The sequence below is a fragment of the Phasianus colchicus genome, chromosome 10, assembly GCF_987193195.1.
Source record: "Phasianus colchicus chromosome 10, bPhaCol1.hap1.1, whole genome shotgun sequence".
NCBI lineage: Eukaryota > Metazoa > Chordata > Aves > Galliformes > Phasianidae > Phasianus > Phasianus colchicus.
The window spans coordinates 5,550,514-5,562,702 of NC_143445.1; the positions used below are offsets into that span (position 1 = coordinate 5,550,514).

Genomic DNA, 12,189 nt, shown 5'->3' on the forward strand with positions numbered 1-12,189 from the left:
TGTTTTCACTACCTTTCTTCATTTCCTGAGATTCTGTTTTGTTTGATTTCGAATTAGAGTCTGTCCCTACATTATATTGAGAGGTTTTGAGTTTTTCCTTTGCGGGGTAGAAGGAAAGGAAGAGCAGGACTTCTCTGTTTCTATGTATCTGACTGTTTAACCTGTTCATACTCCCCAGAAAGCTTTGGAATAGGGTAACTGTGTCAATGCCATGCTGAAGCCTTAAACCAGTGTTCCCTGTCACTCATTTCAAGCATGCACTTGAGAAAAGCGTAAATGTGCTTGGCTTGGCGTGTCCAAACCCAAAGCTTTCTCAGGAGGGGAGGCTTCAGGATGAGTGAGGATGCCCTTTGGGAAGATACCAGCATCCGAAGGAAGCTGTTAGGCTAGCCAGCTCTCCAGGGCAGTGTTGGAGCAGACTTAGTCTTCTGTTTTTAGCTTGTGCTCCTCTCCTTGCTATGGTAAAGAAGGAGCCAACTCCAGTGTCTGTGAGGGAGGCTTGCTTGTGCACTCCTACTGATCTCTTCAATCCAGCTTAAGAAAACATTTCCCATTCTGACCAAGTTGAAAATACGATTTTATCACAGGCAGGGAGCTGTGGGATAGATCCATAATGTATATGTCACTTCCTTTTTTTCCCATGTTTTTCCTTTCAGCCAATCCAACTTTCAGCCTTGTGACTTGTAATGGGATTGGTTTATCTCATCTGAAGCAGTAATTTTATGAAATACCTGAGGAAGTTAAAGCAAATGCCATATTGTCCAGGTGCAGCATGTTGGTGTTTCTTCAGTCTGGGTTCTAACCCCAAACTCAGCACAGGTCAGAAGAGGTCACTTTGGGCAGTGAACATTCCTTCCTGTGGATAAGTTTTAGTGGTGGAAACTGAGTTATGGATGCTACCAGGAGGAGCGGGAGAGACACTGAGTTGTGCTGAGCACAACTGGACGTGGTGGCTGAACCATGGGCTGCAGAGAGCATCGAGTGTGGTGGGATAAAACAACCTGAACAGCTCAGATCAGTGTTGGTCAGCATCCTTGCAGCTGTGACCTGCTGTCAGAGAAGGAGTTGGCTTGAGGATCTCACTGGGGCAGTATCGCTATTCATGGAACTACACTTGCAGTATCTTGGCTGGGTGACTTGGCAGAAAGTTATCTGACTAATTGCTGCGCTTACACTTTCATAATCGCGTCCTTAAGCTAAGGAGGGAGTCGTGCTCGTGAGGCTGCTCCATTCTGTGCTAAAATTAGCTCTTTTTTTTTTAACTATTATTAGAGAATTGTGCTGGAGTGGCGGTAAGGATCAGCATTCTTGGGATAAAGATCCGGTTGACGTCTCATGAGGTGTGATTGACCATCGTGTGTGGGAAGCTTGTTGCCGTGACGTACAGGACATGAGATGAAATTGCAACACATTTTCTTCCTGTAAAGTGGAAAATGCTTCCTCTCAATGTAAAATGTAGAGAAAGGAGAAAAGGAATTATTCCCTGCTGTCAGGTATCCTACGTGAGAATGCTTACTCCTTACTGCCGTGTGGAGCCTGAGGGCTACAGCTCCATTTTCTATTTCTCTGGTGGCACGGTGTACTTCAGGCAGGTTTTATAGTCTCAGTGTCCCTGTCCAAGTTGGTCTGAAAGCAGAAAAAGCCGTTTGGAACCAAGTTGGGCAATACCACTTGCACGCATTACTCTAGGTAGAACAAGTTGGGCGATATACCATGTATAATGTCTTGGAGCAGCACTGTACCTGTGGCACTTCCAGATATTGTTCGCTATCCAGAAATGACCTCTGCAGTAATGGCAGCAGCCAGCCGAGGTCTTGGGAGTCATCTTCTGCTCTGAAACACTTCATGAGATACAGCTGCATCTGCTGCAGCCTCTGACACGCTGCCTCACTGTGATGAGTCACCACCATCTTGCTTAAAAATGAATCCCTGCAAGCAACAAGGCACCGTTGCACTGTGCATCCATGTGGCATGGGTTGAGGTGAACAGCCAGGCCCTACAAGAGCATCCTGCAACTGAGCAGCAGTGCATTGCTGGCATTCTTCACTGGCTAAGGACCTACACAGGATTCCTCTCCATGCTGGACTTGTGACAGCAAGAATTGATGTCTTTTCTTGCAGTTTGCATGGCTGGTGGGTCTCCCCCTGCACAGGGAGCTGTGTTGCTCCTCCTGTTTTTGTTCGCTTTCTGGATCTGCTTTTCCTGAGACAGTTTCGTTGTGAAGGAAACCAGTAGTGCTGCTGGTGGGGGCTGCCCCGGCAGAGGGACAGTCATCCTTCCTCATGAGCTGCTGGTTTTGTGGATGATGGTGTGACATGACTGATGCAGTGGGTGGATGTCTGGGATGGACATCATAAATAGCACCCGTGGGAGAAGCCTCAGCATTCTTCCAGGACAGAGCTCTGCTGGGGAAGGGTGAGAAGTTCTGCTTTCACACAGCCAACACCTCCCAGATTTGCTCCCAGGTAAGCCTGGAGGGAAGCAGGATGTTATTCTCCAGACACTGCTTGAATCCTTTTGCTTTAGTCCGTGGATTTGGCTGGTCATTTCTGTGCTGAGCAAGGGAGGAGATTCCCCCAGGGAGAGGGGAAGGGAGGACGAGAAATCCCTGGTGAGGCCTTCCAGGGGACCTGCAGCAGGCCTGAGGTTGGAGCAGCCCCGGGTGAATTCCAGGGAAGGAGGAGCTCTTCCAGAAGGTCTGCAGAGGGGCGATGGACTCAGTGCTGGGCCGTCCTGGCTCTAGGAGAACAACAGGAAGAGTGAGAGGTCTTGGGTTTGTTACAAAGCTGAGAATGATGGAAAGCAGGAAGGAGATAGAGCTGCCTTGGATGGATGGGTGGTGGAGCTGGTGGTCTGCCTTGGAGCTCCCAGCTATCAGCAGCAGTTGCCCTCACGTTGGGTTGGCAGCCCGATTCCTCCACGGGAGTGGGGCTGTGACGCAGCTCTTCCCATGGAAACAACCACGCAGCACCCCATGGGTTCTGCTTCTGCAAAGCCAGAGCCGCCGCCTCCTCTCTTTTCCATGCAGGTTGGTCATGTGTGTAGGGAGATGCAGCCGCATCGTGGGCCCCTGCTTGCTGGTGCTGGGCATGCTCTCCGTGGTGGCCAGCATCCTGCTGCTCTTCCCCGGTGGGTCCTGGCAGTATCTGGTGGATGGGCACATCAGCAGGCGGGCAAAGATCATGCCAGGCACCTGGGGAGGTGGCGTCATGGTAAGCACCATGTCTTGCACGGCATCATCCAACATGCACAGAGCAAGGACAAAGAGCAGGATTAGGTGTCCTGCTTTTGTTCTCCTTTGTCCCCACAGGCCATTTCCTTCTTCCTGCAGGTGCTGCTGGCAGCTACCCACATCACTGCTGTGGGATGGCGATGCGCCTCCTGCTCTGACTGCGGCACCCGTCGGAACGTAAGTCAGGGTGGAGGTTGTACCAAACAGCGTGGGGTGGGGTGTCCCCTCTCCTGTGGGTGTGTGGTGGTGGGGTTTTGTAGGGTGCCTCCTTTCCCTTGGTGGGATGTAGTATGGTGCCCCTGTGGCCCCATAGTAGGACATTGCTCGGTGTCCTCTCCACTGTCCTGTGGAGGGACATCGCACAGTGTCCCCTCTCCTATGGCCACATGATGGGATACTGCACAGTAACCTGATGGTGGGATGTCTGTGGAAGGCCACCTCTCACGGGCATGTAATGAGACATTCATGGTGCCGCCAGTCATATGGTGGGACAATGCACGGTGCCACCTATCCTCTGGCTCCACGGTGGAGCACTGCATGATGTTCCCTCAACCATGGCCCTGCGGTGAGATGCTGTGCGATGCCCAGCCGCCTGAAGGTCAGGGCACGAGCGTGGGCTCCTCCCCCCTGCCCACTTCTACCCATCTCTAAACCTCACGCTCCCTGTAGGCCTTCCTCTCTGTTGTCCTCTCCAAGCTGGCTCTCCTGGGCTCTGCCGCCTGCTTCTTCTTCTCGGGGCTGGGTCTGACTGACGGCCCTCTCTGCCTCTACAACACCACTGAGCGCAGCGATGGCTTTATGTGGGACTACCCCTTCGTGGACAAACCTAGCATCAGGTACAGGGCCCTCACGCTGTTGGCAGTGACAGTAGGACCGCAGAGGGGAAGGCTGCATGTGGCTCAAGCTCTCTCTCATGTGATGCAGGAGCTTGGAGAATTTCTACCTGTTCTGCCCGAGCACCTGGGGCACCTGCCTGGAGCCGGTGGGCATCGTGGCATGGCACGTCACCTTCTTCTCCCTCCTGCTGCTCATCAGTGCTGCCGAGATGCTGCTAACCTTCCTCCAGATCATCAACGGCTGCGCCGGGTGCCTCTGCGGCTTCTGTGAGAGGAAGGAGGCAGGGCTCTCCCGTGTGCCTGGAGTGAGGTGAGACCACGTGTCCCGGCTGTGGCCTCTGGGGAGACCACTCCTGCTCACCCCATGTCTTCCATTCCACGACACACCTGAGCCACGTATGTAAATAAAAGCCTGATTTATTTTTGTTAATCTGTTTTGCGGTGATGATGCCTCCTGTGGGGGGCAGCTCGGACTCCCAGCTTGGTTGGAGCTGGGGCTGTGGATGGAGGCGTGCTGGAAATGGGGTGCAGGTCCCTCAGAATTCACACTTACACATATACATGCACGCACACAGCGAACGTCAGGCTGGCGCCCCTCAGTGTGTATTTCATAGGGTCATTGAGGTGGGAAAAGACCTCCAAACACAACCTATCCCACCCTTCCCACTGGCCATGCCCCTCAGGACAACATCTGGATGGTTGTTGGTTCCACAGATTGACTGTGTGTGTTTGGGAGAGCAATTAGCTTGCTTCTTTAATTTGCATGAATATGTTTTTTTGGGTGCTGTGGATCTGGGTGTGAAGCTTGCCCGCTGGCAGGGTTTTTTGGGGGCAGATGAGACAGCATCTCCAGCACCCTGTGTGAAGCTGGAAGCAGCAGGAGAGTGGCATTAGGAATCAGTTATTTATTCAGAAGGATTTTAGATGGAGGAAGGGAGGTGCAAGGGTGGTAGGACAGAGGGACGGTGTCTGATTACTGGGATGACACGGTCATATCAGCATGAACTTGTAAGCCCAACCACCCTATGTTTAAAAATCAGCAATAAAAATGAGATAAAACCCTGTTTTGGGATAGCAGCCCTCAGCATGGTCCAGCTCCCAGCATCCCAACATCAGCACAGCTCACAGGGCTCATGCCAGGCTGTCCCCAGGTGCCACTAGCTCCAGCTTGGCCACTGGTGGTAGCCGGCCCCATCTGTCCGTGGCTGTCCCCTGCCAGGGGACACTGGGTGGCTCTAGCAGACACAACAGCTCCTTCGCCTTCGCTTCCTGCGGGGCACTGCAGCCGTCAGGGGGATGTTCTGGAGCACGTCATGCAGTGTGAACATGCTGAAGGAGATCTGCTCATAGGGCGAGCGCTTCCCATTCTCATACAGACAGGCAAAAGCAATGGCCGGGCCGCCAGAGACGGGGAACTGGCTGTGGGGCAGCTCCATGTAAGCCAGGTCTGAGTAAGCGCTCGGGCCCTCGTAGATGACCCAGGGCTCAGTCCAGCTGTCCGCATCCCTGGGGAAGGTGCTGAGGTGAACCCCCATGTTGACCCGCGACATGGAGCTGGTGGGGTGTGAGTAGAGCACCCATGTTGGCGCTTGGAAGAAGGGCCCAGAAGTGCCTTTGGGATCCCCTTGGAATGAGGCACAGCTGCGAGGTTCTGTTGAAGTCCTGCTGCCAGTAACCACGGCAGGGAGTGCCTGCAGAGCCGAGCGGGGCTGAGGGCCGTACACCAAAGGTGCGGGGAAGCCGATGATGCTGCCGTGGCAGCCATGTGGGGGCTCGACCAGCCGTGGGACCAACTGCCCCCCATGGAAGACAGCCCCGTCATCAGTGCTCAGTGCCTGGACGCGGAAGCCCAGGGAGCTGCGGGCGTTGCAGTAGAGGACGTTGGAGCCATCCTCCTCATCCACCGAGACCAGCTGGCACTCTCCTGTCTGCAGGTTGGGGATGAACTCCCCAAAACGCCATCCCTGGCCGTGGTCATCACTGTAGAAGGCGAAAGAGTGCGGGCTGGTCTTGCAGAGCTGCCCGAAGCACTCCTTGCAGTCGATGTGGTAGCTGTAGGCGGGCACCAGCAGCCGGCCGGAGCGCAGCTGGATCCCGTGCCCTGGGCCCAGCGCGAAGGTGGCCCACTCTGGGGACAGGGGGACAAGCGTTACCAGTGGTCCCCTCCATCACGAGCCACATTTCTGCCCTTGAACCCTCACTGGACCCCAGCCCTGCAACACGGGGCTGCAGCCTGAGGCCTTTTGTAGCCACTGCACTGGCCCTCCCACTGCCCTGCATGGCCACGCTGCTACCTTTGATGGCCCTGCCGATGACCTGCTGCGTCAGGTCGGTGGCTTTGCTCCAGCTCAGGCCCTGATCGGCGCTGGTGACGCAGCAGAGGCGAGTGACGTTCTGCCCGGTGACAATCTGGAAGGCTTCAGGTGTCCTGCCCAGCACCGTGATGAAGAAGAGGAAGAGGGTGCCGGTGAACTCATCATAGAGCGGGCAGGGGTTCATCGAGCGGTGGTGCTGCAGTGCCGCCGTCTCCAGCACCCGCATGTCTTCCCACTGCTCGGAGAGCGAGTAGTGAGCCCCCAGCACCCTTGGGCCATTCTCCCTCCCCGTGGACCCCGTCCCACCTCCACGTAGCTGCCATAGACGGAGCCGCGGCGCAGCACCAGCAGGTTGGCGTGGGCATCGTCGGCGCTCAGCCGCTCCTCGGCAAAGGCCAGCAGCTTGGCCACACAGGGCAGGTAGAGCAGGGCTGGCACACGGTATGTGACACCAGTGGACTCCTTCTCAAAGAGCACAGTCCGGGCAGGGAAGTGCCGGGAGCCCATGGTTCCTGCAGGGGAGAGAGGGCAGCCCCCACCAAGGTGGGGACTGGGGAGATGCGGTGCTGCCGAAAAAAAAGAGAAGGTTGCTCTCCATGCTGCCGGTTGGAGGGGTTTCTGCAAACCCAGGCTGGCCAGGGCTGGGATGGGAAATGGAGGGGGCAGAGCTGTCCCCATGCGCGTCCTCTGAGCTGGGTGATGGGATCCCATCAGCTCCTTCCTCTGCTGCATTCCCACCAAAGGCCCAGGGATGCTGCTTCCCCGTGCTGTTGGCTGGGGCACTCACCTGCATTCTGTCTAGCGGCTTTGCCCAGCACCCTGCAGATAAAGCTCAGGCACTCACCCGATCCTGTGCAGCGCAGCCCTGTCCCCTGCTGCCGGCTGTGTCTCCCCTTGCATTGTCCCCCGCCGATGGGTCACGGGGCCCAGCAAAAAAGCCCTGAGTCAGCAGCAGCACAAAGGCACCATTATCAGGCAGCCAGAGCCTGGGCCCCTCAGTGTGTGTCCGGGCTCAGGGCTGGGGGTAGAGGATGCCAAGGGGATGTGTCTCCTGCCTCCGTTTCCCTCCTGCCACCCAGGGAGTGTTGTCGGAGCCTCTGGATTCACCGTAGCCATGCAATGCCACATCCTCTGCTGCCTGCTCTTCCCCAGGGAGCTGCTCCAGCCACCAAAATGACCCATTGTGGCCCCCTCACCACCTGGCAGCTCAATGCCTTCAACACCTATGTGAAGCAGCGTGGAATAAACTGCTCATTAGCAAGTTGTGCCACAGCTGTCCTAAAAACTTCCCATGCACATCCCTTACCACTGACCTGCATGGGAGGGAGGGCACCCTGGTTAAACCTGAAATCCTGCACCGTATGTGGAGGCAGGCATGGTAGAAGCTGGCAATGGGCTCCAGGAACCAGTGCCAAGCCCAGCTGTGGTGTGATGGCACTGCTGTGCTCCCTGTGAATTGGCCACATGCAGAAGTCCCAGGAGTTTGATTCATTCTCTCCATCACAAGTGGACGTGATATGGAAGTGCCTCCCTGGACCCCTCTCCTAATTGGTGGTGGAGAGTTTGGATGTGGGAGCAACGGAACGTGTTAAAGCCTCTGCTGATGCTAAAGCATCAATGCTGCCAGCATGGAACACTCATTCCTCACCTGTGCACCTGTGCCTTCCACTGCTGCATTCCCTTAGCATGCTCCTGTCCTCATTCCCTTCATTCCTTTTCTTTTGATTCCTAAAAGCAGGAAGCCAGGACTTGTTCTAGTGAGATTTAACCAGCCTGGAAGTAATGACCTCTATTAAGAAAGGTCAAATGCAAACAAAACGATTGAGCTCATGATTAATGTTTAAGTGGAAAGAAAGTCTAGCCCAGCCTGAGAGCCTACCAGTGCACTGGGCTGTCCCCTACATGTGACAGCAGCGTCATGGACTCGAGCATTACCCAGCTAAGGCTGTGTCCTTGCCTGGAGGCCTTCTGGGACCTGCCACAATCTCAGCAAGTCTGGAAGGTCCAAGTACATGGTGGCTGCAACCTCAGTGCCAAGAAGGGGCCGTGCCCTTCAGAAGGTCTGGCATCCACATAATGAAAAAGGCGGTAAATATAAAGAAATAAAAAATTACTTTTTTTTTTTTTTTTTTATCCACAGAATGAATGACAGAGTGTGGAGGTAGCCCTCAAATGATCCCCAGCCTCCCCATCCTGTGCAAGAGTCTCATCGCCAAACTCGGCCAGTGCAAAAGGCTGCAGCAGTGGGATGCTGTAGCTGCAATGTGGGGGATTACATCTTCTGAGAACTGTTCCACTACTTGGGAAAGTTTATGGGCTTCCCCTTCTTGTGTGGGTACTGGAGGGAGTAGAGGTAGGATGTGTACTGGAGCTCTGGTATAACCATTTTCTGGCATTTTTTCAGAGTGTCATTGTCTAAGTCTTTTCTGAGGTTATAACCAAGGATATTTGCCGACCCTGACTGGAAAGGCAAGAGAGCCTTGTCCTTGATGTGAGCCTTCACCACAGCCTCCTGGTCCAAGAGGCAGGTCTCCATGAGTTCTTTCTGCCTCATTCGCAGGTCATTTACCTCCTTCTCCAGCTCTTCAAGTCCTATGGTCTCCTCAATCCTCCTCCAGAAGCTCTGGTTGAAGTGCAGGTAGAGCTTCCAGTCCAGCGAGCACCACTTTTTTACTCTCTCCTCGCTTTCTGGAGTCAGGGCCTGGACAGTCTCATTGCTCCTGGAATTGAGTTTGAAGTAAATCACATCATCTAAATCCCAGCACAAGGTGTGTTTCAGGAGGATCATGGACTCATCAAAGTAGTCTGCTATCAAGATCAGGTGGAAGTTCTCTTCAGTCTCATCCAAGACAGACTGGATATAGTTTTCGTCGTCCTCTGCATTGTTATCATAGCCAAAGTCAAACCACATGTTATTCTTGGCATAGATGTTTCTCCTGTAATCCTCCTTATGGTAGTATTTCAGGGGTGACGCCAGGTATTCATTCACATCCTTGGATCTACTGAAGGCGGGGGCCACGTCCTTGTAGTAGACATAGGAAGATTCCAGCAGAGCAATGGGGTTCCTCAGGATGGAGAAGTAGAAGGTGTTCTTTGCCATCACCTTGTGCACCTGTGTGTGAGGGGGGAAGAAGAAGGGCTGTTAGGCCAGATTAGATGCTCATGTGCCCACATTTTGAGCTTGTCCAGGTTCACCACTCAGCTTGGTGTCACCAACAAACTTGCTGAGGGTGTCCTCAACCCCACCTGTCTATGTCATTGATAAAGATGTGGAAGAGCACTACTGACCTGAGGGACACCACTCATGACTGTCCTCCATCTGGACATAGAGCCATTGACAACAACCCCCTGGCTTCGACCATCCCATCAATTCCTTATCCACCAAGTAGTGCGGCTTTCAAATCCATATTTATCTAATTTAGAGGTAAGGATGTGGTGAAAGACCATGCCAAAGGCCTTGCACAAACCCAGGTAGATGACATCCATCAGTTTCTCCACGTGTGCCAGAGCTCTTACCTCAGAGGGGTTGAAGCGCAGGTGGTTGCACATGATGTTGTAGTTTTGCCCTTGGGTTTGAAAACCCTCCACAAAATTGGTGACAAAACTCTCCGGGTAACCCAGGTGGAATTGCTGGCCGGCGGGGAGGGCAGCTGTGAGTTTGTACCTCTCGGTGAAGCGGAACAGGATGTTGAGGATGGTGCTGCTGGCAGTCTTGTGGGTCTTGAGGAACATGACGTTGGTCTTGGCTTGGCAGGGCGTGGGGGATGCCAGCAGCTCTGCAGAACTCTTCTGGAATCTGCAGGAAGGCAACACATGGGGAAAACAGCCCTTCCAGAGACATACCCCATCTCTTAGAGCTGGCAGCATCAGCTTAAATCAAGGGAGCTAACTCAAGTGTCACAGGTTAGCTCCTTGCTGCACTGTGTGCATCAAGTCAAGCAAATGGCTGCTCGTGCTGTGATAAGACTTACAGGTGGTTCCTGCTATTTGCATGGAAGAATCCCAACAGGAAGGCAAGTCCCAGGAACACGTTGACAAGGAAGAGATTTTTGATAGGCCTGGAAAGAGAGCAGAATTTCAGTGAATGCTATCTAGAAGGCCATCTTGCCCCAAATGCGAACCACCAAACTGCTGCCCTCATGACTTCTGTCACTGGGGCCATATTTCCATGTGCCAGGCACCAGCTGTGCCAGCAGCTCTTGAGGCAGGACAGAGAGAAATTGCTATTTTATCCTCATTTTGACCAACACAAACTGCTTTTTTTGTTATTTGTTTCTGAGGCCCTAGAGTTTGTCTGCTTTGAGTTTACTCTCTCCAAGTGCCTCTCAGCAGCCACCAGGACATAAAAACGAGCACTTTGTAGGATATATGGGCGTTTCCTTGATAAGCAATCTGAGTGAGCCATGCAATGACAACACTCCAGAAGATAAGGATCAAAAAGGAAAACTACAATTGACTTTTTTTTTTTTTTTAAGACGACAGGGACTTTTCAATATAGAAGGCTGATTAATAACACAGCAGTGCCTCTAACAGACTAGTTACACCCTGATTCTCAAAACAGATGACTCTCCCAGCCTAGGATCTCACATTTGGCTTCACCTGCACCTCCTGTGTGCTGTCATCATATTTTCTCCCCTTGGCCAGGCTTTAAATTGCCTGGGCTCAGAGCTAGAGCTGTGGATTTGTCACCTCATCCACCAGTGATTTGCTTGGAGAACAAAGAGTTGAGCCTTTCCCAGCACTAATTAGACAACCCCCAGGTATCATCACCAATTCATTCTAAGCAGGACATGAATAGGCTCTCTGGGAGGTTTGATGTCCACCAAACTTGATCTGACTCCTCTGATCCTAAAACCTTCCTTAATGGGGTACCACACTTTCAGCCACGGTTTCCAAAATACAGAGGATCTGGCTTTGGGCTTTGGGTTTTGGGACGACACAGTCCTGCTTACAGAGTGGGACCATCATGGTTGTGGTTTCCCCCTGCCCAGCCAGCATGAAGCCAGCACTCCCCTGCCTCCTTTGGGTAGTGGGTAGGCAAAAGGCAACCCCAAATACTGTGTTGGGAATGCTCTCTATCCTGGGAAAGAGCACGGGTGGCATCCAATGCCAAACAACCATTGTCACATCAGAAAGAAAGACGAACACTGGAGGGGCAGAAATGAGACAAGTTTCTGCAAAGCCTTTCCAAACATTCCCCTATGTGTTGTCCCTGAAACCCTCTGTCTGTGTCAGTGGTGTGGTGTTTGTAACTTGGTGTAAGTACAACTACAACCCGATGGTCTGAGCGTAGAACCAAAGAAGCAGACCCGTGAAGAAGGAGCAAAGAATGCCATACACAAAACCATGTTGGCTGAATTCTGCATCCTCGCCAGGCCCAGTACATTTCCACAACCTCCTGTTGGCTCTAATGAGCAGGGATGACATAGACAGATAAGATAACAGAAAACTGGAGAGAGCAAAGTCCAACATAAAACTGGGAGCTGCACACAGAAATACAACAATCAAAACTGATGTCTAACAACATGCCATAAAACAAACGAAAGCACAAGGATTTGGGTGCAGGCTGTGGTGCTGCAATGCAGTAGGTGTTAGTGCTGCAGAAAGAGGGCTGACTTTGCTCTGAGCTTTGCATTGCATGAGTGCATTCTCCCCCCTGTGACAGAACCCTTCCCAAAGCCTGGGAAGCAGCAAGCTTGGGTGGGAAATGGCAGCACAATTTCTGCATGAGGAATGTCAAGACGTAGATGGGTCTCAGATTGGGTATTAGAGAACATTTCTTCTCAGAAAGCGCAGTGAGGCACTG

The 12,189-nt window shown here is 53.0% G+C and overlaps 3 protein-coding genes across 3 annotated transcripts; 1 reads left to right on the forward strand and 2 right to left on the reverse strand.

Annotated features, from left to right (window-relative positions):
- The first annotated feature begins 133 nt into the window (after positions 1-133).
- TM4SF19 (transmembrane 4 L six family member 19) lies at positions 134-4,500 on the forward strand. Its single transcript, XM_090147073.1, has 5 exons — positions 134-2,465; positions 3,029-3,212; positions 3,332-3,409; positions 3,902-4,068; positions 4,157-4,500. The coding sequence occupies exons 2-5, from the start codon at positions 3,036-3,038 to the stop codon at positions 4,380-4,382; spliced, it is 648 nt and encodes a 215-aa protein (XP_090003199.1). The 5' UTR covers positions 134-2,465; positions 3,029-3,035; the 3' UTR covers positions 4,383-4,500.
- A 6-nt stretch (positions 4,501-4,506) lies between these two features.
- Positions 4,507-7,214, reverse strand: NEU4 (neuraminidase 4). The gene is made up of 3 exons (XM_090147072.1): positions 6,690-7,214; positions 6,363-6,618; positions 4,507-6,196 (listed from the first exon to the last, which is right to left on the reverse strand). Exons 1-3 carry the CDS (start codon positions 7,113-7,115, stop codon positions 5,304-5,306), a joined length of 1,575 nt encoding a protein of 524 aa, XP_090003198.1. The 5' UTR covers positions 7,116-7,214; the 3' UTR covers positions 4,507-5,303.
- A 1,320-nt stretch (positions 7,215-8,534) lies between these two features.
- GAL3ST2 (galactose-3-O-sulfotransferase 2) lies at positions 8,535-10,230 on the reverse strand. The gene is made up of 2 exons (XM_031596214.2): positions 9,900-10,230; positions 8,535-9,495 (listed from the first exon to the last, which is right to left on the reverse strand). Exons 1-2 carry the CDS (start codon positions 10,113-10,115, stop codon positions 8,680-8,682), a joined length of 1,032 nt encoding a protein of 343 aa, XP_031452074.2. The 5' UTR covers positions 10,116-10,230; the 3' UTR covers positions 8,535-8,679.
- Between the last annotated feature and the right edge of the window lie 1,959 nt (positions 10,231-12,189).